The sequence below is a fragment of the Lepidochelys kempii genome, chromosome 8, assembly GCF_965140285.1.
Source record: "Lepidochelys kempii isolate rLepKem1 chromosome 8, rLepKem1.hap1, whole genome shotgun sequence".
NCBI classification, from domain to species: domain Eukaryota; kingdom Metazoa; phylum Chordata; order Testudines; family Cheloniidae; genus Lepidochelys; species Lepidochelys kempii.
Genome location: NC_136387.1, coordinates 91592477 through 91618992, shown reverse-complemented (window position 1 = coordinate 91618992; position 26516 = coordinate 91592477). Strand labels below are relative to the sequence as shown.

Here is a 26516-nt window from a genome sequence, read left to right as displayed (position 1 = left end):
TGTAAAGAGGGTGCAGGAGGAGGGGGCAGTATCTGGGTCTACTAAACATGTTTTATGCATGTTCCGTGTTCGTGTCTGAAAGTGATGCCTGCAAACTTAAAGACATTTTGTAGTGCACATATTCAGCATGCATTTTTCAACTAGTCACAACTAGGTTGAATCAACTAGTTAAGTCATAACTAGGTGATGTTTGGGGTGGACTGCTCAAACCTTGCTAAGTTTCAAACTTCAGCTGTTTTTGAAGTGGTCAGTTGAAAAAAAAGTGTTTCTAGCTGGCTTAATTTGTTTTTGAAATAGCAAAAATGCCATTATTTCACTCTCACCTAACTCAGAATCAGCTGAAGGGATTTTCCTCAAACTTTCCCAAAAAATTCCCCTATTGTACAGAGACAACTCTTGGACAGTTTAAAAATTTACCCCAAAAAGGTGAATTTGGGAGAAAATTCTGATCATAAGAAATAAAGGGGCTATAACTGAAAACATTTTGTAACCTTAACTTTATAATATGTAATATGAATATTATTAATATCCAAACTTCCAAGATCCATGTAAAACTATAAATGCAAAATCTTCAGGTATATTGATTTTCATGAACAAGCTCTGACACTGTGTACAAATACCACTGTTTGCACATGCTAATAGATGTGACCAAATGTTTTAAAAGCACATGTTCAGAAGCCCATAGAATGTTTTTTTTTGTTCATTACATATGATAAATGGAAATCACTTCATCCGTCAGTGAAATGCAGCCCCTGTATACAAATTTACTTATATTATTCTCTACTTTGATTTAGCTACAACATTGTGCATAAGACAGAAGAGAGGAATGTCATACATAAGAGGCAGTGCATAGAGTTAGGTGCTTACATATCCAGTTTGCACACACAATATTTTTTCTGTCTTTATCTGCATGCTAATTTGGCCTATGGTTTTTTAAAATTTATATAAAGCACTTTGTGGTCTTTTGGGTTAAAGGTTGCTATATAAATCTAAGATATCAGTCCGTCTTTCCTTCATTGAAGTCAATGGTAGTGGGAGCTGGAATAGGTGCATCTGTAGGAGTTAGTTTAGGTAACTGCTATACAATATTTCTTGATTTTTTTAAAAAAAACATCTATGATTATATTCTGCTTATGAATAATTGTGTGACACAGACTGGATAACTTCCATCTTTCACAGTGAAGTTAAGACAAAGGTTAAAATTCCCATTTTCTTTGCAGGAAAAGACTGAGAGTGCAGCTCTACTGTGAAAAGTGTCTCTGTAAAAATTGCATCATGTGGCTCCATATTTATTATCTCTGAGAGATCCCAGAGAAAATGTATTCCATTTATAAGTACAGAGATGTTTTATTCTAACTTACCAGACTTGAAAGCTCAACCTGGGGTCTGTAAATCAAGCTATGTTCTTTCTGGTTCCTCCAAAAAAACAAAGATTCTGCAGGCTAAATTCTTTCCTCGCTTATACCTCTGCAGCTCCACTATCTTAAAGTTCTGCACTTTGTGCCCCCTGTGTAATGCCATTGTCTCCAGTTGGAACTATATTAACGATTGTGTTGATATTGCATGAGCCAAATTAGGATCCAATTCATTCTCCCACAGCACTGTTTGCTCTTTACTGTAAGGAGTAAATGCAGGAAATATTTAAAATAAGGAGCTATGATTCCAAATACAAGTGAGGAGCCTGCTTATTGAGTACAAGGGTGCTACTGTTAAAAAGTGTCTTTTCATTGTGGAGCTGCACATACAGTGATTCAAAAACCAGCAAAGCGGAACCTTTGCTTTAAAGTTCAGCATTTACCATGGGAATTTTGTCTATTTTGTCTGACAGTATTAAGTAAATTGAAATAGCTTAGTTAGTTATTACTGAACTTGATAATTAGTATTAATCCATTTCCCCTGCTATATACGCAAATATTATGAAACTGTGATAATGAATCAGGAAACTGTCATATTTTGACTTTTAATGACTTGAAATCTACCACTAGTTTTACTGGCACATCATAATATGTTTGAAAATCACTTATCATGGGCCAAAATTCCAACGCAGTTAGTCAGCCATATCTAATACAGTATTTCTTCATTCAAAGACTGGGGATGTACTGAACATCTTTCATATTCTTTAAGAGAAGACTCCCTACTCCTTAGTCCTCAATATAGTTTTTTTCCTCATCTCAGTCACCAAGATTCTGTATCACTGTGACCTTTGTTGGCCAATGAGAGCTGCATTGGACTTTATTTGACCATGTCTAGCTGGGCCAGATGGTCTCTGCAGTGTAATAGGAGATGTTCCTTCATCCATCTCTGAAGGCTGAGCATGTTGCCACTGCTGTTTCAGCAGACCCAGGGAGCAAAACACTGATCCCAGGAATTAAACCTAGGTATTGTGCATGACCTTGAACTTTTCTCAGAGTAGTTTGTTCAGTTTAGCAGGATACAGTTGTCGAGTTCCGGGATGGAATCCAGATCAGTGAGTGGTTATGTCACTGTCTGCCCTGAAACCCTGGGTGCCTTAAATGCTCTGCTGCTGTGGCTCACAGCCTGGACACCGACTGCCTGCAGATAAGCATGAATGTCACACCCTGAGTGCCTGGGAGCCCTTCATTCCTGGATCAGCAGCTTTGACTCCAGCAACCTTCCTATAAGCACAATGGCAGCCCTCTGGTTTCCTTCATCCTTGGTTACGACTTGCAGGGTGACTCCAAGACACCCCTGTCCTGAAATTCCCCCAAAAGTCAGTCCTGAAGTGTCCAGGCCTCTTCTGGACCACGCAGAGAAATAATAAACTTTGCTGGAGCCATTAAAGAGACCCACACACATTACATCTTATTAACTTACTTGTGATAGGTATACCCTTCCCTTCAAGCACAGCACTGAGTTGGTTTATAGTAAAAATAAAACAGATTTATTAACAGTAAGAAATACGCTAAGTAATGCCAAGTAAAAGAAATAAATATCATGATGGTTACAAGCAAATAAAAGTAAAAATATGCACTTAAACGTCTGAAACTTAATCTAGCAAGATAACAGGCTTTGTTCAAAATGGTTTCTTTTGCCAGTCTTCCTTCTTACTGCCATGGATGACCTTCCCTCAGTCAGGACCTTCCACAGAAGTACAAGGTGCTGGGTTCCCTTGTCTTCCTAAGGGGAAAGATCTTTGCCTAAGCAGATTTCTCACCTATATTCAATCCCCAGAGACTTCAGTCCCTCCCTTAGTTGAAGGACCCATCTTTCTCAGCTTGCAAGAGCTCTGTTGCCTTGCATCTGTTTAGTGATGAACACCAAAGAATGGCCTTGCTTCAAAAGGCAGGATGACTTTACGCTGTTCTTCCAGTCCCATCCTGATTTCCATGTAAATGGGGCTTCTATTGTTTTGGGTCATACCTTATGTAATTTCATTGGCGACAGGTGGAAAACTGTCTTCCCTCCTGCATGAGTAAAATCTAATTCTCCCTTTGTTCGGTCACAGTTTGTAAAACACAGTATCCATGAGTATTCATAATTCCTTATATAGTGTCAATACATATATTTTCACAATGATATTAATCACCAGTGTATCCTAGGCTTTCATAAAACCTCATTTGATACACTTTTATAATACAGTAACATTATAAATTTGAAACTCAAAAAACAGTCCTACAAAAAGTGGAAACTAGGTCAAATTATGAAGGATGAATATAAACAAATACCACAAGCATGTAGGGACAACATTAGAAAGGCCAAGGCACAAAATGAGATTAAACTAACTTGAGACATAAAGGGTAACAAGAAAACATTCTACAAATACATTAGAAGCAAAAGGAAGACCAAGGACACGGTAGGCTCACTGCTCCATGAGGCGGGAAAGACAGTAACAGCATGTCAGAAGTGTTAAATGACTTTTTTGTTACAATTTTCACCAAAAGGTTAGTAGCGATCAGAATCTAACATAGTGAACACCAGTGAAAATGAGGTAGGATCTGAGGCTAAAATAGGGAAAGAACCAGTTAAAAATTACTTAGACAAGTTAGATGTCTTTAAGTTGGGAGGGCCTGATGAAATGCATACTAGAATACTCAAGGAGCTTCCTGAGGAGATATTTGAGCCTTTAGCGATTATCTTCGAAAACTCATGGAAGGCAGGAGAAATTCCAGAGGACTGAAAGATGGCAAATATAGTGCCAATCTATAAAAAGGGAAATAAGGACAACTCGAGGAATTACAGACCATTCAGCTTAACTTCTATACCTGGAAAGATAATGGAGCAAATAATCAAGCAATGTGCAGACAACTAGAACAGGGGCAGGCAAACTTTTTGGCCCGAGGGCCACATCTGGGTGGGAAAATTTCATGCAAGGCCATGAATGTAGGGCTGGGGCAGGGGTTTGGGGTGCGGGAGGGAGTGCACGCTGTGGGAGGGGATGCAGTGTGCAGGAAGGGGCTCAGGGCAAGGGGTTGGGGTGCAGGAGGATGTGGGGTGGGGGGGGGCTCAGGGCAGGGTTTCGGGTGTGGCATGGGGCTCAGGACAGGGGGTTGAGGTGCAGGAGCGGTAAGGGGTGCGGGCTCCGGCCCAGTGCCACTTACCTGGAGCGCCTCTGGAGTGGCAGCGGCACACACCGGAGCCAGGGCAGGCTCCCTGCCTGCCTGCCCTGGCCCCACGCTGCTCCCAGAAGCAGCCAGCACCAGTCCCTGCGGCCCCTGGGGCAGAGGGCTCTGTGCGCTACCCTCCCCTGCGAGTACCTCCCCTGAAGCTCCCATTGGCCGCTGTTCCCAATTCCCTCGCCAATGGGAGAGGCGGGGGGGAGGTACCTGCAGGCAAGGGCAGCACCGGGGCCAGAGGGACGTGGTGCCGGCCATTTCCTGGAGCGGTGCGGGGCCCGTGGCACCATAGGGGTGGCAATCCCGCTAGTTTGCCCTCCCCTGAACTAGAAGATAAGGTGATAAATAATAGCCAACATGGATTTGTCAAGAACAAAACATGTCAAAACAGCCTAATAATTTTCTTTGACAGTGTAACAAGCCTTGTGGACGAGGGGAAGCAGTAGATGTGGTATATCTTGACTTTAGTACAGCTTTTGATACTATTTTGCATAACCTCTTAAAAAAACTAGGTAAATATAGCTCTGATGGAGCTACTGTAAAGTGGGTGCATAAATAGTTAGAAAACTGTTCCCTGAGAATAGTTACCAGTGGTTCACAGTCAATCTGGAAGAGCATATCAAGTGGGGTCCTGCAGGAATTGGTCTTGGGTCTGGTTCTGTTCAATATCTTCATCAATGATTTAGATAATGGCATAGAGAGTACAGTTACGAAGTTTGCGGACAATTCCAATCTGGGAGGGGTTGCAAGTGCTTTGGAGGTTAGGGTTAAAATTCAAAATGATCTGGACAAACTGGAGAAATGCTCTGAAGTAAATAGGATGAAATTCAATAAGAACAAATGTAAAGTACTCCATTTAGGAAGGAACAATCAGTTGCACACTTACAAAATGGGAAATGACTGCCTAGGAAGGAGTGCTGTGGAAAGAGACCTGGGGGTTATAGTGACTAACAAGCTAAATATGAGTGAACAGTGTAACGCTGTTACAAAAAAAGCGAACATCATTCTGGGCTGTATTAGCAGGAGTGTTCATAGAATCATAATCATAGAATATTAGGGTTGGAAGGGACCTCAGGACACAAGAAGTAATTCTTCTGCTCATGCATCTGACGAAGTGGGTATTCACCCACGAAAGCTTATGCTCCAATATGTTTGTTAGTCTATAAGGTGCCACAGGACTCCTTGCCGCTTTTACAGATCCAGACTAACACGGCTACCCCTCTGATACTCTTCCACTCTACTTAGTGGTAATAAGGCTTCAGCTGAAGTATTGTGTCCAGTTCTGGGCACCATATTTCGGACAGATGTGGACAAATTGGAGAGAGTCCAGAGTAAACCAACAAACATGATTAATGATCTAGAAAACATGACCTATGAGAAAAGACTGAAAAAATTGGGTTTGTTTAGTCTGGAGAAGACTAAACATTCTTTATCACTACTGACAATGTCACCATCCTCTCTGTTGCTCAGGCCTATGGCTTTATGGTCATCTTTGTCTCCTCCCTCTCCCTTGCCCAGTGCACCCACATCATGTCAAAATCCTTGTGCTTTTCTCTCGTTAACATTTCTAACACCCAACCTTTCTTTCTGTCCACACTTGTACAAGGTTATCTCATGTCTTGATTACTTAACCTCCTTCCCCTGGATGCCCCGACACCCATATTGTCCTTCTGCCAGTCCTTATAAAACGAAATGGCTAAGATCGTCTGACCTGCCTGAGTCCATCCACTGCTTTCCCTTTTCCTACTGCATCAAGTTCAAACTTCGTATCCTTATTTTCAAAATCCTTCACAACTCTCTTCTTCCCTGATTATCTGCTTTGTCTCTTATTGCGACGATCATGCCTCCTTAGCTCTCAGCGATGCCAACTATGCTCATTTGTTCGCTTTTCCTCCAACCATCTTTGTGCTCTCATCCATGTTACTCTTACACACAGAACTCCTTCTTTAAAGTAGTCTGCAAGCCCTCTGCTCATTCAAATCCCTCTTCATGACCCACATCTGCTGTGATGCCTGCAAGAAATCAGTAATGCCTAGATCCAGGGCAAAAAATACCCCAATACTTCTTTAACGCTCTGGTTGTGCACACAGCTAGGTGATATAACCATAAGATTTTAAGACATACCATGTCTTTCTATGTGTTTGTACAGCACCTCGCACAACGAGGCCCTGATCCTGATCAGCGCCTTGGGATGCTACTGCAATATAAAAATATTCTAAGATTATGGAGTCCAGTCATCAGACATAAACACCCCCGTCCTGTCCTCTCATCACACGCACACCACACACACACCACTGGAACATTCAGTCCCAGAGAGGAGATACTGTAGGGTTTTCAGAGGGATTTGCGTTGTGTGCTAGTTTTAATAGGGTTGCAGGGGGTTTACCCTCCCTTCCAGTTTACACTACAAGTTTTTTTCCCCCCCAGATACAGCTCTTGGGTTGTCTCTCACATGACACTCTCCCTTTTCTCCAGAAGATTGGCAATAACTAGCCTTTCTCCTAAGTACTGTCAAAGCCAAAAGGCTGAGGGCTTGCCTGCACTGGCAATTAAAAGCGCTGCAACTTTCTCTCTCAGGGGTGTGAAAAAACACTCCCCTGAGTGCAGCAAGTTTCAGTGCTGTAAAGCACCAGTGTAAACAGTGCCCCAGCGCTGGCAGCTACGCTCCTCGTTGAGGCGGGTTTTTTAGTGCACCGCAACCATAGAATCATAGAATCATAGAATATCAGGGTTGGAAGGGACCCCAGAAGGTCATCTAGTCCAACCCCATGCTCGAAGCAGGACCAATTCCCAGTTAAATCATCCCAGCCAGGGCTTTGTCAAGCCTGACCTTAAAAACCTCTAAGGAAGGAGATTCTACCACACAAGCACTTCAGCGTTGCCAGTGTAGACTAGCCCGGAGTCTTTGTAGCAACGTGCAGGCAGACAGAGGGTAGCCAGCCCCCTCAAACACTTCTGTCTCTCCCTCCACACCCCACCTCTGGACTCTGCACGTTCTCCTTGGCTCAGTAATATAATCTCATTCTCCATCATTGCTCCCAGTTGGCACTGAGCAGAGGAGTGAGTCCCAGAGGCAAATCTGTAGTATGTGTGTGTGTGTTTCTAGGCTGCCAAGCCACAAATATAACTTGGGAGGCCCTGACTTGGTTTGTGTGTGTGTTTTCCTCTAATTGTCTAAAGCAATAAAAGTAAAGAAGTTTAGATAAATCATGAATTTTAAGGACTTTGTTCCTGTAGTCCTGATATAGGCAAAGCTCCCCAGACTTCAGTGGGAGCTTTGCATCTCTCAGGACTGCAGGGGCTGGCTTAAATTGAATAAAACTGTGCGTACAGTATAGGGGGCCTGGTAACAAAGAATTTTGCAAAAAATAACAAGAACAGGGAGTACAATGAAGAACAGAGAGGGTTACAGTGTGGTGAAAGTACATGCTGGCTGTTATAACACGGTAAATTATGTCCCTTTAAAAAGTAATACTTTAACTGTAGATCTGTATAGAGATAATTAAGAAGATATTGTTCCCCTTCTTTCCCTCCCTCCTTCCCTCTCTCTGCAGCAGTTCTGTGGAAACTTTTAATACTGCAGCTTGAAACTTGGGCCTCTGAGTCTAAAATGCCTGAGAAAGCACTGCAGGCTCTAACTGTAAAACATTCCTTCGGTGGGCCCTGGAAACAGAGCGAGCTAACGCAGAAGAGGTTCAGAGAGATCACATGTAAATGAGGGCTGGCTATAGACGCCTGAGAAGCGTTTTATTTAGTTTAAACCTGAACTTGAACTTGCAAATGTGTTCCCGTAGAAGTGGACAGAAAGCATTGCTCTGTATAACAGGAAACCATGTTGCTGTTAGTACTGTACCAGCACTAAGGGGTCAGGGGGGAGGGGGAGAGAGGGGCCAGTGAGAAATAGATTTCTATCCCACACTTCCCTGCATATTTAATTTTGGGTAGAGTGCAAAGTGACTGGGAAATATATTCCTGCTGCATCAAACTGGAAGAAGATTACAGAACATCCCTCATATAATATGTAAGAGGGTGTTTAGTAATTTTAAGGGGCAAAATCAAAGATATTTTGATTAAAAAGCCAATAAGCTCATAATGGTCTTAGAACCAGGAATTGTTCCTATTGAAATGTTATAAAATCACATCATATTGTGTTTTGTGATCACAATATATATAGTGCTCCTTTGTGAGTTTGTTCTATATCAATATGGGTAGATGTAAATCTAGATATATGTTTTATAACAAAAGGGGAAGGAAATAGGTAGGATTTAACTAAATAAATGTTAAACTACTATTCTTCTTTGGTAAATTTTAACTGTATCTGTGGTAGAATAAGCCTTGTGGAAATTTATAGGTGACTGGTAAAGCTGATAGCATTTAAAAAACATTTACATTTTAATCCAAAATGTTTTTTTTAATTATGTATTCACTTCTTTGCTAAAATTAGTGTTTTGGATTCTTGGTTTTCCTTGCAACAATTGATATATGTAAAATAGAAGTGTAACTCATAGACTCCAGGGTTGCTGGCATCTTTAACACAACGGTGCAGTTGACACCATCTGCAGGACCCAGCATGCAGTGTTTCTGTTCAGTTCAAGTGGAGTGTTGCTTACTTGAACTATTATTAATGGGCCAAATTATATTAAAGATGAGGGCAGCTGCAGGCCACGTTGTAGAACCTTGCAGGCTATATTTGTCTGGTAGGTCATGCTTTGGTAATCTCTGAGTACAACCAAACCATTTTTAGTCATTAAATCAGTGTTTTTAATGAAAGTTTGAACTGGATGGATGAAAAAAATGCTTCTTTTGGCAATAATGCAGGAAATGTCCACATAGAGGGTCTTTTGGTGCAAGATACTTCAGTGTTTGCTTTAACATCCTTTTTTGTTCTATGACTGTATGTAAAGATGACAGGGCACTGCGGTGTGGCATGGCTCGAATCCCCTTCTATGCGTCTGAAGTTTACCAATGCAGAAACCACCATGGGCTTTGAAAAGTAAACAGCTGGCTTGGCTTTGTGTGCTGTATTTTAGATTAGGGATGTCTGGCAGATTTGAGATGACTTTAGCCTGGACTGTTTGGAATACTACAAAATCATTTTTTAAAACGTGTTTAAAGTTTGTTCAAATGTCTTAGCTGCACTGCCGCCACCAGCAAGTCTGTTTGTATTCCAATCAGAAAACTTTATGGTAGCAACAAATATTAGAGAACCCATTGGAAGTCTCTGAAAGATCTCAGCTCGCCTTAATCCCCTTGCTGTACCTCAGATCTCAAGTAACTTTCATACTGTGGGCTCACTTTAATGGATAGAATCTATTTTTCATGAAAAAGCAGGAAGTAAGCTGTCTTTCGTAAAAAGATTTACAAAATGTAATCATTGTTGAAATATTCTCTTTGAACTGCCTTGTCCGCAGGGGTGTCTGGCTCCCACTACCCCCATTTCTTTAGAACACCCTTACAAGTTCTTCTAGTAGATCAGGTACACTGGTGGTTCAATTCTTTGATGTCTTGAATGAATGAAAGAAAAGCATAATAAAAGAGAGCTGTTGATCAAGCATAAAATACTCTTTAAGCTGACAGAATGGCAGAGTTAACACATTCTAAGCTGCTTTTAGTTTTTTCCTTTTTTCCTTACATTTTCCTGTGCTTTGTGTACAGTGGGGGTTTTTATTTTTTGAAAAGCCTCTGATCTATGTAGTTAGCCGCCCGCTAACAAAAACCAAAATGGGATTGTTTCTTTCTCTCTCTCTTTCTCTCTCATTTGCTTGACTACTTTTTTCTTCTTCTTCTCCTTCTTCCTTTCCCCCACAGCCCCCCCTATAAACTGGTTTGCGGTTTAGCATTGCCGTGGTCAGCTTTCACTGTTTGCCATGAAGTTTAGAAGACCTACTTTGCCTATTTCAAAGTCAACTTAGTAATAAATAAAAGGGCTCATTCTCTTAACTTTTTAGAAACGAGGTAAAAAAGTCAAACCTCTCTGTTTCACAAAATGTTACCAAAATAAAATAAAACAGAACCCTTGCCTTGAAAAGCAAAAATAAAACTAAAATAAAATACAAATGGATTTATTGTGCAATCACTTTCTTTTAGTTAGAGTCAAGGAATGGGGAACCTTTTCTTCTCGTAGATCTAATTTAGATCTTAAGTTACCATACATAATTTATACATCATATTCAGAGTGCCTGGTCTGCTGGCTGGATTATATTTCAAACGTTTGCCATTGATAAGTCTTTACTGTATTATATTCAGACTAAATGTGAATGTCACAGTTCAGTCAACCTTTAATCCTCTGTTCTTCAGGTTCTGAAGGCAGGGGGTCTACAGCTCAGAACATTGCTTTATGCTTAAGAAACATCTGGGGCCAGCTGGGACACTAGCTGAAATGTTCAGATGTCTAGCACAACAGCAACAGTTACTGCATTAGTATGTTTGTAAAAGATTTTGGAGGGGCTAGGGTGACTTTAGGGGGTAAAAGCACTAGTTATTCCCAACCTGAGGTTTGAACCAAGCAGAACTCTTAACTGAAGTAAGTTTGTTAGTCCCAAGATAGTAGTGGTTTGGACTCCTATGCATTTTTAGTAGTCAGCCGCCAGAAGTCCATATTACAAAATTATTGCACATAATTCAATACAGTTTGCCACAGCTGGCATTCTCACAAAAGTTTTTGGATACAGAGCTACCGTACACCTCGCCTGAGAGTTATGCCCCTCCAGGGAGGATTTTTATCTTTTTGAGTCTGTGCAAACACGATTGTGCTGGTGGGCGGCCTATACTGTACTTAGACTCTGGACAACCAGAAGATTCACTCTGTTTACTTCCCTTTGGGGATGACCAACATGCTGTTTCTGTCCCTTTTGGTATTTACTTTTGGAACATTTAATCACTGAATAATTAATCCCAGCACTAAGAAAAATAACTGCCATGGGCACAAAAATGACCTCAGAATGTCTTTACTATTCACCTGTCAGTTTAGACACAGTGGGTCTCCACATGCCTGGTGAAACCCTGTTGAAACCAGTGGGCCAAATCCAGGCCTGGTAAAAAGCGGGTGCATCCACATTAACTTCAGTGAAGCTTCAGCTGCTTACGAGGAACGTTGTTCACCTTTGAAGTTTCATATGTAACCCTTCTGCCCGTCAGAGTTGGCAGCAACAAGGGCCGGGTTCAATATCTAGGGGATCCATTCCAATAACACAATGCAAACCGGCTTGAGCCCCCACCCAGTGACCTGGGACAAATATATACCAACCCCGCTGGGCGCCTCCTAGAGGCAATACTTCCCCTCTCGCAAGCACCTAGTCTGAGTGTAGCAAAAAGCCTTTTAATAACAGAGAGAAACAATGTGGCATTATGTTGGGGAAACACCACCAACAGGATTCATAACACAACCCATGAGCAAAAAACCCACCCCAAGCAAATTGGGGCATGCCCTTTCCCTTTGGTTCTTGAGTCCAGCAACCCCAAATCACCCAAAGTCCCAAAAGTCCAATGACCCAAAAGTCTCTGTCCCTGGTCAGGGCAGCCCCAGATTTCAAAAGTTTATCTGCAGAGCTTTACCTCCCAACCTGGGTGGGGGTAAAAGGCACCTTACATGATCTGAAGCTGACTGCCCCACAGCTCCATAGGCCTTCGCTCCGCTCCGCCAGCCGCCCCATGAACTGCTTCGCTCAGCTCCGCTCCGCAGCCCACAAACAGCTCCCACCGTCCCATGAACTGCTCTACCAGCCTGTCCACAAGGCACTCCAGCCGTCCCGCAAACTTCTCCACACTATATCTTCAGACTCCCCCACTACTTAACAGAACGCTCAGTGATTTCAGCTCTTAGCCAGTTCAGCTCTTTGCTGAATTCAGCTTGTAGTAGGGGAGCCTCAGTGCTGGTGCACTGTTAGCCCAATGTGAGCTCAGCAGCCTGTAACTAGACTCCTAATGAAATCAAAATTAGCTCTGATATCCCACAGTGGAGAGAGGAGGAAGTGCAATTAGCATGTAAGGCCCTCACCAAGGGGCCCATGCTACCAAGTATTAATACTTGTCCCCAACCTCTCTCCATTCAGAGAGTTTTGGAACCCATGACCCTTGCCTAGCGAGTGCTACTTAGTTGATGGTGAGTCCCTCCATCATAACAAAAGGCCAAGTACAGTTCCAAGCACAGTTCCCATAATCAGGGTAATAACAATTTATTCTTCCTGCCCCAATAACAGAGACACTGGGGATCCCACAGCAGCCAAAGTGACCATTTGGGCAGCTATGGCCTCATTCTAGGCGGGGTGGGTGTGCCTATGCAAATGAGATTGGCCCCTGAAGTTCTTTTCCACAACTTGCCACACCTCACCACCAGATGTCAGGGTGGAGCTCACCCTGACACTGCTTACACATAGAACATCTGATTTTGGCCCTGTTCGTTTGAAATGCCCTACTTTAAATGAGGGTGTTACTGGGAGCTCTAAATCAGTGCCAGAAAATCACTAGAACTAGTGCACTGTGATGAATTTTCACAACTGTTTGACATTTGAAGCTAAGATTCAGTACTGCTACCCAAACAGCTTCCCCATTTGGGGGACAAGTTTATATGGCTATAATTTTCATTTAAGCTATATCGATGCTAGACATTTTTTCCCTCACACATTCCCACCAGCACAGCTCTTCCAGTGGTAGCAACAGGAGGAATGACATCACGTTGGTTAAAATATTGTTGCTCGCTTACACCAACACTCAACTGTCCCTACCACCAGTGGGAATTTTTAAAAATGGGTCTAGTGTGGACAAGGCCTTAGACATAAATGGATTATGCGGAGAAAAATCTCCTGTGTGTGGAGTTAGTCAGAGATTTAAATGTGTGAATGTCCTCAAATAACCTACATAGCCTAGAGAAGTAAGCCAACTGTCACACCCAGTTCTGGATTCCACATTAACCACCTCCTTCCGCAGTGTTAAACTTTGCCCTCAAGGACTTTTGTTTAACTTTTTAATTTGAAAACCAGATACTGCTGCTTTACAACCTCCACTTTTTGCTTTAAGTGAAAGGCCTCATTGTTATTTCAGGAAATGTTCAGGTAGAAGTAATCCTAACAAGTTTTTGTTTGTTTTGTTTTGTTTTAAAGCACACAGAAAACGCTTATGGTTACATTTCAATAAATCACATAGGAAGGCTGTATTGAGAAGATTTTAATAAACTTTGGGCCTGATTCTATATTTCTGACCCAGGCAAAACTGTTAGTGAAATCTGTGAAGTGCTGTCTGCTTTTCTCTTGTAAATATGCCAGTTTCCAGTGCGTTTCCTAGTTGTTCTTTCCAGTACAAAGGACACAAGTGCCAAAAGTTGCTTAAGGTTTTGTGTCTGTGGCTGTGCTATCTTCAGAATAGCATAAAAAACAAATAGACTGGCACTATCAAAGAAACGTAATTGCCATTTCAGTCTTCCTGTTTAGGATTCAGTCAAGTAGATATTGTTTATGGTTCATAAAACCCCTTACTAGTGTGAGGATTCTAAGATACTGGCAGTGTAAAGCTTCAACTTTCATCGTGCTGTAAATTAGAAAAAAAAAGTGTGATAATACTCCTCCGAGAACAGTAAAATAGAGCTCCGCAATGGTTAAATGGAATTTTATAAGCACATTCGGTGTGGAACTGTTTTGCATTACATGAGTTGAATACCTTAGAGATGACACACATCTGCAGGCACTTTATTAAATCCTTAGTCAGCACTTTTCAACCTGATGAGATTACTTCTTCATTTGACTGGAGAAAGGAAAGCTAAGATCTTGTACTGGACTGCAGAATTCTTTTTGATGTTTCACCTTGAACACTAGAATAGGACAGTGAGATACTCTGTAGGTCAATACAGAACTGTAGTAATACTGTTGACTATAGAGCAGTAATTTTACTAAGCTAGGACCTTTTGGGCCAGTGGATTTATTTAACTCTAAACTCCCCACTGCAGTATGTTTTTTTTAAAAAGATAAATATGGGTCAAAGCTAAATGTTTGCTTTTCTGGTAAAATGCACAAAGATAACTTCATCCTGGTTGTGATATTGCATGCAATTTAAATGGAGATGTAAAATTAAGAAAAGAAATACTTTTGTTCCCCAGCTGGATGCAGTAGGTTAGCTTGCAGGACATGAAAGAAGGATGAAATGTAGGCGGTAGCCAGAAAGCATAGTCAAGCTTAAATTATGTTGGGGAGCAATAGCAAAAAATTCCATACGTATAGATTTGGGTTTGCTTGTTTCACTGCGCCTTTTAATCATACAGAGAACTCTGCAAATCACAGATCTCAGAGCTGCATATTCTGTTATGTGCTTCATACGCATTTTTCATTTTATATGTTGAGGTCTGCTCCTCCTTTGCAGTGGAAGTTTCCTAGGTGAGTCAAAAGGATAACTGAACTCTTCAAACATAATCCAAGAAGATTTAAGCTCATATGTAAGGTTTGGGGGACGTGGATTCTTAATATTAAAAAATTGTCTAGGAAAAACAGGATAATTACGCATGTGTATTTCTGCTGTAAAATATAAATTAAAATGGTATCTTGAGAGCAGTGCAGGATCTGATGACAAAATGCATTGTTTCAATCTTGCTATTCTGCTGTCTCAGCATATAAAATATTTCATCAAAGAATAGTTGCAAAAATAGCCAGTGCCATGTGGATGTGTTTGTCATTTGAATTTCTTATTCTTAAAATGAGCTTTTATGTGAAGGTAATTTGGATTACAACGTCACTGGACACAAGTTTACAAAAATATGTTTCAGTTCAATACTGAAAGAGTTAATTAAGTTTTTCCTTGTTATTAAGATTGAACTGTGTCTGCAGGAGTCATATTGACACCCCAGTGCATGGTAACTCTACTCCTTTATTGACATGTTGCTAGTCAAGAGCACAATAGCACTCTGTGTCTGCAAATCATTGGTAAAATCATCTCAAGAAAAAAAAAGTTTGAAAGCCTAACGCCAGACAAAGGCACAAGAGCTGCACTGCGCAGCTAAAAACTTCAGAGTCAGCAACTTCTATTGATTAAAAACTAACCTTTAAAGTAACTCTCAGAGTGTGTGGTTAGCATTTAAATTTAAACATGTCATGAGTTGATTTGTGTTACAGAATACCAACTCAGAAGGAGTTACATTCACATCAGATTTTTTTTTCTAATTCCCTTAAGCAGCTAAAGTATTTCATGAAATGTCAATAGGGCAGCGGAGGGAAAAAAAGGGGGTTTGGGGGGGAGCGGGGGGGAAGCAGAACTGAGTCTTGTAGTTCCTTTTCCCATGCAAATATTCAGCCCCAAAAGAAAAGTGTGGGGAGTGAAACACAATAATTAGACCTTTGTCTTACTTTCCCAAGTGCCAGAGAAAGACAGATTAATTAAATATACAACAGTGTTAGTTTTTGGAGTGGGGGTCTCTCTTGCTGTGTAGGTCATAAATTAGGCAGAATAAATACTTCAATGTGTTTGCAGTGGGCCTGCTACGTCAGAGCCACTGGTAGGTTGGTGGGAGGAGAGCAGAGTGTTTCTTGCTAATGATAGTCACGTCTGGGTCTGTCTGGTTGCTAGGAGCAACCAGACATGATGTAACACCAGGATGAACTTGAACTTGGGGGACTTGAAAAGGGAACAATAGACCAGAGCAATCAATAAAGCCTATTTCAGTGAAGGATTACAGAGCTGCTCTGGGGTAACCTTGTCTGCAAGGCACACACTGAATAGTAAGATGTGTGAAGAAACTTTCTGCTTTTTAAGAGGAGTGCAGAAGCACTGCAGAATATTTTAGTAATGCAGTGAGTAGCAGGGAGAAATGTGGTATAGAAAAGTGCACCCCCTGCTGTCCAAAATGTGCACTAAGAACCATTAAAAGAAATACTGCATTTAACTGCACTGAAGGAAGATTAGGAGTTTCAAACTGGTTTCCTTACACTTCAGTAATTAAAACTCCAGACCACTTTAGCACCCCAATAATCAAAATCCGATCTATTAAAAATGAGATGTCCAAAGACGAGAGGGGCCTAATCATGATGCCAGTTTAGCAGCGGTCTGGACATATTGCACAATTACTGCTTTTTTGAATGAGTGGAAGGTGTTGATGTGTATTTGCCAGAGCAGTTTGCCTTCCTGAGTTCTTTAAAGCAAGTGGTTAACAATAACGCACGTCTGAAAACACAGGCCATGTATTTTTTAAAAATCTGCTTTTGAAATAAAAGTCTACTTGCGAGGCCAGTAAATCTTACCCCAATGTATATAACTATCATTTTGCTGTTTATCCGTGTAATCAGGCAAATCTTGATGGTAGCCAACTGGACCTCTGCAATAAAAGGATTATTATCTATTGAAATGATCAAGTCTGAATTTTAACCCTTTTGCTCCCTGCTATGCACTTTCACAAAGCTCATCCTTGTCCATTCAAACCATTCTGAAAGCTATAACATTTGTATTATGATTGTAAAACAGACACGTAAAGTTCAGAACAACTTGAAAATTGTGATCGTTATGATACCATCCGGGGGCCAATTCCTGCTTGCCTTATCTGTGTGCGTAACCCTATCAAAATCAATGGGACTGTTTAATCAATGAGGAGAGCAGGATTCGGCACTGCTGTTAAAATAAAATAATAAGCAGTGGCTACATGAACCCTGGAAGACTTTTTTTCTGTTTATAAACTGTGTGTATGAAAACTGTTTCATTTAATTACCCAGCCTGTCTGAGTACGAATACAAAATTCGTATGCAATAGTTGAAATAGATATGGGGATGGTATGTCTGTGCTCAGAAAGGGGAATGAAGGAAGAGCTAGCTAATGAAGTGATTACTGACAACATTTCTCATACCATATTATTTAGTTTATCAGTTTCTATAGAGCCTACCACCATGGCAAGAACATATAATCTTGAAGTCCAGCCTGGTCCTTGCCTTAGGGGCCTCTATAAATATTAATACATAATATTGTGGCTGATGTACTATAAATCACATGAAATGCTGGAGGAAGAAGGTGGTAAAATTTGTCATCAGTATGAATGTGTTCAACTATGCATCTCATATGATATGACAGGAGCTTATATAAAATGTAGATTATCAGCAACAAGTCTCTCATACCTGAGCCTTTCTCATTATGCTCTTTTACCTTAAACTATAGTTACTGCTTGTTATTTTAATACCCAAGAGAGCAGTACACATGCAAATCCACATTCAGTTTACAATCCCAGGATCTGATACTGATCTTCCTCATATCTGTTTTACACTGGTGTGACTCCACCAGGCCTGTTCTAATCTCACTTATACCCATTTTACCCCAGTGAAAATAAAGCTAAATTGATTTTAGTATAGCTACTCTTGACTTACACTAGTGTAAATGAGATGCCCATGCAGGCCCTAATGGGCTTATTCTGATCCTGTGGAAAAAGTTGCTTTCTCTGCCTGGGGCACTTCGGTTTTCCTTGGGGTCAGGACCATATCATCTTCGGAGTGCTAAAATCAGCCACACTGAAGTTCATAGGAAAGGGTGAGTGGTAACAAATCTGTGCAATTAGCTCAGTTTGTCAAGTCCTCAAACTCTGTCCCCCTCTTTCGAATATGAGGATCGCAGTGCTATTTGCAGCTCCTTCCAAAACATCTGGAATTGCAATCCACTGAAAGGTTTTCTCTCTGTTTTGCAGTCCTGGTACCTGGGATAAAAGTCACAGCTTCCCATCACCCTCCGGACAGACCACCTGACTCCTTCCCAACTCCGTAACATGGAAGCAGCAGCAACACCGTGCAGTTACTTCACGTCAGTGGAAGGAGAGATGAACAGCTACCGACAGCAAACAAGTAGTACATGGAAATGGCAAATGTTATGATCAATGGCAAAGGCCATAACTTCTCTGAGATTTTTTTAGACACCTTCAGGACTGTTGTGATTTCTCATATGGTGCTGGAAATGGTTGGGCTTTGTAATTTTTGAAGTGTTTCATTGGTAGTGTAAGTATTAGGTGACACTGGGTAGAACTAGCCTCTGCTGCTGCTTACTGACTCGCTGTTGTAACACACTTTCCATATGGAGCCTAACTGTTTTACAGCATTTTCATTGATTTTTTTTTTCCCATGCAGGTGTGAGACTTCTTGAGAAATCATGAAACACACTTAAACTGTAACTTTTGTAGTAGGTGAATTCTGCAATATATAAACGTACAGGACAGACATGGGGCATGTTTTTCTGTAACAGATCGGGGGGGAAATGCAGTTTTTTTGTTTTGTTGTTGGTCTTTTTTTTTTTTTTTTTTTTACAGTTAGATACATAACATGAACAATATGAGCATTGTCAACAGGTTTTTTTCCACTCAAGTTGCAGAGTGATTTAAAACATCAAACTACTACTATTCACTAAAAAAAGAAAAAAAGGAAAAAAAAGAAAAAAGTTTGAAATGCTGCACTTACATAACATTTTTTCAACAATTTTCAACAATTACACAAAAATTCATGCAGAAATGGGGAAGTTGGTCTGTTTTGACAGAAACTGACAGGAATCAAAACAATCGAATTTTGAATTGAGTAAAGTGCAATTTCATTGGATAGCTAAATATCTTTGTAAGATAGAGATTGTTGAAAATTCTATTTTTGTTTTCCAAGTCCTTCCACCCCAGGACTCTAAAGTATTGGGGTAAAAAACAGCCTTGCAAGAAAAAGGGGAGCTATTTTTGCTTTTTATGTTTTTTATTGTTAAACTTGTATCCCTTTAAAACTGAAGGAAAATTAAAAAAAAAAACTAATGGTGCTTTTACCACAATATGTTAACTACATTAAATGCTAATTAATCATTTTCTGTTATCAAAGCACATAACTAAAATGAAATCATAATATCTGTTAATTTTATAAGCTAAAAGTCACTATAATGGATTATGCCAATTCTGACAAATTTTACGTCTTTCCGGCAATATAGGGTTTATCAGTTCTCAAACACCTTGGGAATCACATAGAACTGTCCAGAAATTAAAACACCTTTGTGTCCCTGAACTGGTACTTTTTCTGGACTACAAAGAAAACAATACAGAAACGAATGCTGATGTGACAACTTAACGCCAGTTCAAAGCAAGGGCACTTGCTGAAAAAGAAAAAAAGTTTGGACCCCAAACGTCCTGTATCTTATGTACAAAAAAAAAAAGAAAAAAAAGGAAAAAAAGGAAGAAATAAAAAAAAAGAGTGCAAGTGATTTTTCCTATCAGACAGCGGAGCATCCCTTTGCTTCACATGTGACTTTAAGAAGGTTTCCTATACTATACATATATATACGTTCTGGTTGGCAAGTCCAGCTAATCAGAGAAAGTCTCTGCATGTTCTAGTGTTAGTAACTAATTTTTATATAGTTAATGTAGGGTAAAGTAGAGTGCATTAAGACACAATATTGTAATCCCTATTCCAGGCACTTGCCTTTAAACTATGTTTGTATGGCCCTTCAGAAGGGTTTCTACTACTGTCCTATACAATCAAGTAACTGAAATTCTTGGGAAGACACTTTGCTCCTCATCTTTTCCCTGAAACAATGGTTTTTTTTTTTTCTTAATTTGCACGAAACAAAAAAAAAAACAAAAAATTCCATATCAATGTGCCTTGCCCTGGATAGCGATTATTTGTGGAATTGTTGCACATGTTCCTATATTGAAAGGGGTTTTTCCCTAGTCAAGCATTTGGAGACACTTTTTGTAAATGTGACTTTTATGTCAGCCATTGTCAGTTTCAACATCTAGAATTAAATAGAATGTTAGTTGTTCCGCAGATAGGAGTAGTGTTTATTGTCCTGTATGGTCAGTGGCAGTGCTATTCTGAGATCTGTAGATGCTAGATTATCAGTATTTTTGGATGTTGCTGCATTTTACATTTTATTTGGAGTCTTCCTTTTGTTTTGTTTTTCCCAGATATATGAAAATATGCAATACCTGCTTATATCATGTAGAAAAGCTTAGCAATTATTAATTTTTCTTTTATTTTTTTTTATTTGACCAAAGTTGGTGCTGCACTTGACGCAGTGTGTTTTAGGTGTTTGTCTTTGTACTTATGTGATTTTGAATGCACATGCAGGAAGGGCTCTTCTTAGAGAAGCAGTCAAACTGTGAAGCACTAAGCTGAACCCTGCTTCAAGCAATTTTTGTTTTACAATTGTTCCTTTCACAAGCAAGCCTTAAAAAAAAAACAAAAAAAAACTTCCTTTTTCTTCAGATCCCACACCCATTTTTATTAGCAGACTGCAATCAAGCCACATTCAACAAAAGTATATAATGCCCATTTTTATATGCACGTTTTTAAACTTCCAAGTTCTGAAAATTGTTTACTGGTTATTCTCTATTTAAGGAAAAAAATAAAATGTTTTGGATTTTCATATGTGTCTGATAAGTGGTTGAGTAGTCATTTTGCTCTGTTGTATTGTGTGATTGTTAGTATATGGTATCACATCCTCTAGCCAGCATCCTTTGCCTTCCCTATAGCACTTAGCTGGGCATTACTTTATTAAGACATATGTGCACTAAAAAAAATAATAATAAAATTAAAAAATAGCAGCTTTCAGTGCTTCACAGTGAAGGGAAAAAAGCCTAGACAAACATTTTGTCAGAACCTTGCTATAAGCCAAGGTATTACCAGTAAATTGGTTGTATATACAATAAAATTGCACCCTTTTTTAAACAAAACAAACTTAAGCAATAGTTTGGGCAGTTAGTTGTTTTTAGTGAGCATGTTGTAGTCATGGCTGCAAAGAGAGAGAATTAAACTGCCCACTCAGAAGATATGTAATTTGTATGTTGTATAGTTTTATTGAGTACACTGATTTATTCTACCCTATTTTATAATGCAGGACTTTTGTAATGTTGTTTAAATGAGGACAAATTTCTGTCAAATTAGCTTAGTGGAATTTCTGATTGTTCGTTATAAAGGCAGCGTTCATAGAATTGCTTTTTTTTCCCTTTGGGAACTGGATTTAAGTTAAAAACTTTCCTGTTTCCGTTTTGTATGTATTTAAATACAGTTATTTTTCTTCTCTCAATGGTATAGCATATTCCTATGCTTGAGAAGTATAGGCTACTGAAGAACCATTGTAAATGGACAGTACAGGTATGCTGTATTTTTGAAGGTATTTTGTCGCATTAAGTTTGATGACGCTAAAGTTAGGGAATTCTGATCAGAGTTGCAGAAAAAAATGTTTTAAAGGCTTCAAAACATTAAGTAGGCGGTCAAGGGTGTTAATCAACAGTGGTTGTAAAGTATTAAACACACTAAATTAAATTTTTGTTCGCCTTATTACCATGCAGAAAACACAGCAGTTCAGTTCTGTTCAGGTATGGAGAACAAACAGTTTTTTATTCCTCAAAGTAAAGCAAAGACTGGAGTTCTGAGCAAGTCAGCTGCTTGGGGTGTGCAGCCTACAATAAAGAAAACATGCAAGAGCCAGGCGGACAGTGTTGGTCCCTAATTCAGAATCCGATTACATTTCCTTCCCCTTTTAAATTGTTTTATTAGTTTGCTAAAAAATAATGCAAACAACTTCTATTCCCTCTCCACCCACTCTCTGGAAATTTTGTCAGACATAAATACTGACTCATACTCAACTCCCTCCTCCCCCCACCCCACAAATTTAAAGATTTAAAAATTGCTTGTCACAAATTCCTTTCACTAGTTCATTCCTCACTTTTCCTTTTTTTGAACTAGGCCACTTGCTTTTGTTGTGCTGCGCACCCCAGCAATGCCGTTCTTTATTCCTTGTCCTTTATCATAAAACTTACGGGCTAAAGTTAGGCAGCCATGGCATACTTTGTCTCCGCTCTTTATTCCCGCTCATCCCTCCTCTCTTGAGGTTGAAGGGTAAAGGAAACACAAACTTTCCTCAACTCCACAGTATTCAGTCAGCCCACAGGAATATGCAAAATCCCTCTAACTTTGTTTTTCTTTCACTATTTCTTTTTGTTCCATATATTTTGCAGCTTTGTAGTAACAGTGTTATAAAATATTTACTGTACAAAAAAATACAAAAAAACCCAGATACATAGCCTAAAACAGTTTTTTTTTTCCTTGTGGTGATTTTTTTTTTTAAAGAATGTCAGTTAATATTGTACTTTGCATTTGTCTCTGGAAATATCTTCTTCTTCTTTTCTTTTTTTTTAGAAGGCCTCCATCGAACAAAATTAAAAACACAACCGGCATGATAATGTAAGGAGAGCTTCAATGGCACCTAAAAACTAAACAAACAAATCTCATGAGATCTGTTGAAGGAAGGTCTCATGAAGTGAACGCTGCCTGCTAGGCAGGATTTTCATCAAATCAGTCTTGCAATGCCAATTTTGTCTTGAAGTCAATGCATGTATTACTGTTTGACAGTAAACCCGGCTATGCCATCATCAAGTCCAAGGCTGTGCAATAGTCTAATTAGTATTGAGGACATTTTCCTTTTATTTTTTCCAATAAAAAAGCAGTGGGATGAAAATTGCTTTGATATATAGCAGGTAACATTGAAGCTATTCCATAGCACTTAACTGTAGTGAATACTGTGTCACCAATTCTGAAATCAATTTAATGTTTAATGCAAATCCATTACATGGTGCTATTACAGGCTGGCAAAATGATTTACAAAAATGTGACAACTTGGGCTCAATTCACTCTGCTTTCCAACAATGTAAATGCATAGCAGTGTTTATCTGCATGAGAACTATGCACTAATCTGTCTGAAAAAAAAAGAATATATCAACTTTGGTATCTACTTTCCGTTTACTTAAATCCTTGCCTTTTTGGTCATTGTTATAATGCCAGCTTTAGGACAGAGAGAATTATAAGAAAACCAGCATAATACCTGATATATTAAAATGTAGTGCCTGTGAAATCTGTATTATATTGCTCTTCTGAAGTAAGATTTTTTCTACACCGGTAGCCTTCGCTGTCTGTCAGAACCTTCTGATATAGGTGATGTAAAATAACCGTACAATATTAATGCATGCTATTCCATAATGCTTAGTGAGCTGTATGAATATTACTCAAAGTTATGTTAGTCTTTTTTTCTGACTTGGTTCGTGTCAGATAGGTTTAAAAATATTTCACTGAGAACGCAAATTCTGTCTTTTCTTGATTTGGGGTGTTTTCAGTATTTTGGAGGTATACATTTACTTAAATTCAGTATTACTTGTGTTGGTTTTTTTTTTCTTTTTCCTAGAGGGCAGGCATGGGTATTGAGACCAGAAATCCGTGCCTGGTAAGATTTTTGTCTCAAAAGCTACCATAAGAATTCCAAGAGAACATATGTATAAAGTTTAAATTTAAGGGATAGTTCTCAAACCCATAACTGAGACTTAGCTGATGTCGAAAGCGCTTTCTTAATGAGCAGCGTTTAACCAGGTACCCATGCTTGACCCTTTTTCACATCAGACCTCCTCATATAAAAGAAAAAATCCTTAAAAAAAAGAGAGAGAGAGAGAAAGAAAAGAAAAAAAAAAGAAAAATCTCATGTGGCTGTTTAGTTTCAATATTTTTCCTTCAAACAAAACTCTGTACAAACTTTGGGCCTGATTCATAAAAGACCATTTGCTATTAACACGGGATTTTGGTGTACTTTTCTCATCCAAATCTGAGAACACTTTCTTTCTAAGTATATGCTTCAGCAAGACCCTTTTCCCTGTGCACAAGCACCCGCCTGCCTTTTATGTCCCCATAACAGGAGCAGAATCAATCAGAAAAGATGGCCATGGCAGGGGACAGAATGTCATGTCCAATACCTGAAATACACAAGAATTTTAAAAGGAAAGGGGAATGTAGAGGAGAGGACAGCCCTATACTGCACTCCGGCCATTACATGGGTTTTATGCATTTATGTGTGATGTTCCTCGATTACAAAAGGAATTAGTCTGTTCCATAGCAAAATATGCTAGGTGTGCTACCTCTGATTTCTACAGAGACCATTCATAAAGGAAAACACTCACAATGTAAACTTTGGTACTTTTTACAGTGGATTTTAAGGAAGACTGTTTTCCACTTAGTCTATACCTTTGCCAATGAGTGAATAAAACAATATTCTTTACCCAAATCTCCCCTCTCCTCCTCCTTTCTACAAATTCATAATTTTTTTAGAAAGAAGAAAGGCAAATAAGGTGAATGATTCGCTTTAGAGTTGAGTATGGTAGCTGTAAACTCTCATCCTTTACCACTGGTTTTGTTACTTCTGTAGAAATGCAGGGTAAATAATGGTTACCGATACCATACAATGGAGGTTTACAAAATTGTTTGCTGTGGACATACAATCAGTGGGAAATCCCCATTCTGCACCTGTATTGGGTTTCTTCCCACAGTTCAGCATTCACCCAGCTCCTCTTACCCTTGTCCACTCAAGTTCCTCATTTTAATTTTCAGTTTGCTGGACAAAACACTTCTAATGGATGTGTGAAAGATCTGCTGGAAAATCACTTAGTACCCGTGTTAATACCATGTTGTCTTCATGGTTTTGAGTCGAGCCCCTTGTACCTCTCGTATACTTGTATTGACTCTCATAGTTACCATTTTAGTTTTACTGTGTTCTGTGAAAAAGAATTGAAATTGGTTGAGAATCACTGTGGGCATCCATTCTTATTCAACTAAATCTCTGCAGGTTTTTTGAGCTGGTGTGGATTAGTTTAACTCTTGTATTCAACCATTAGTGCTACCACCTTCTCACATTACAATACAATTACTGGAAGCAAGTACTGCATTTCCTATGCAACAAAAAAAGGAAAATAAAAAATTGCTAATGCTAACAAACGGTGTTGTTCTTTACTTTGTGCTGTGCCCTTGTGTGCTTCTGGGGCCACCATAATTATTGCCTGTTGAAACACGACTTTAATATCGAGGTATGTAACGGAGCTCTTCGGGCCAGCTTCATGCCTTTTATCTGGTTCCACTTCATTAGCTAGTCCCCAGACATGTGGACTTTCAGTTGCATTGACTCGTAAATAAATATGTAAAAAAACTATACTTTTCAGTTCTGTGAGTGTCCTGTTTACAAACATTATGGATTCAAAATAACTATATAGTCAGTCTAAAAAAGAGGGGACAGTTTTTAAAATAATTTAACCATTTTTTTAATTTACCAGTGACAAAAGGAACTGTTTGCAGTTGAGTAGCAGGTACTTTCTCAAACACTTCTAGGTAAAAGTTTGTGCTGAGTATCCCACGAGATTAGACGTGTTGTACATCTCTTATGTTTGGCATCGTAATAATAGAAGATACATGCTACCTCTGAAATACACTGCACCTTTCTAAAGCAACACAGACATACAGGTGTAATGTGAATTCTTCTATGTGGTTTTGAGGGAAATATTTTTTTTTAATAAATGTTTTTCTACACACACAAAGCTCTTGTACTTTTTTCTTAAATATATATATTTTAATGTATACAGGAGCATGAAAGTCTTTGGCTATTTTTGTAGCTGGAGTATGTTTGATGTAACCATTCTCTAGTACCCTCATCTTGTATCCATTTCATGTGCAGCAACACTGGGCCAAATTCTGCTCTTGATTTCATCCAGTCAAAATTGGAGCTGCTTCACTGATTTACTGCAAGAAGAAAAGACCCACCAGCTCACCTAGGATTCAGCTGAAGTCAGTGGATTTATTCCAGGTTTGCACCATGGTAATTGAGGGTATGTCTACACAGTAACTACAAATTCATGGCTGGCCCATGCCAGCAGACTTGAGCTCACAGGGCTCAGGCTGTGGGGGCTGTTTCACTGCTGTCCATACTTCTGGGCTTGGGCTGGAGCCCAAGCACTGGGACCCTCCCATCCCATAGGGTCCTAGAGTCCGAGATCTAACCCAAACCAGAAAGTCTACACAGCAATGATACAGCCCCTCACAGCAAGCCCTGTGAGCCCAAGTTGGTACAGGCCAGATGAGGGGTTTTGTTTGCTGTGTAGACATACCCTATAAGCGGACTTGTGCCCATTAGATTTGATTTTTCTCTCACGTCAGTATTAGACAAGAG

At 39.6% G+C, this 26516-nt stretch overlaps 1 protein-coding gene across 7 annotated transcripts in view; it reads left to right on the top strand.

Annotated features, from left to right (window-relative positions):
• NFIA (nuclear factor I A) overlaps positions 1–25507 on the top strand; it is a 464599-nt gene extending 439092 nt beyond the window's left edge. For all 7 annotated transcript variants that reach the window (XM_073357517.2, XM_073357513.2, XM_073357518.2 and 4 more), the window contains one exon: positions 18211–25507. Coding sequence is in view for 1 of the 7 variants with exons in the window: in XM_073357514.2 (XP_073213615.1) it covers positions 18211–18228 (18 nt within the window). In the remaining 6 variants the exon portion in view is untranslated. The remainder of the gene's footprint in view (positions 1–18210) is intronic.
• Positions 25508–26516: the final 1009 nt, after the last annotated feature.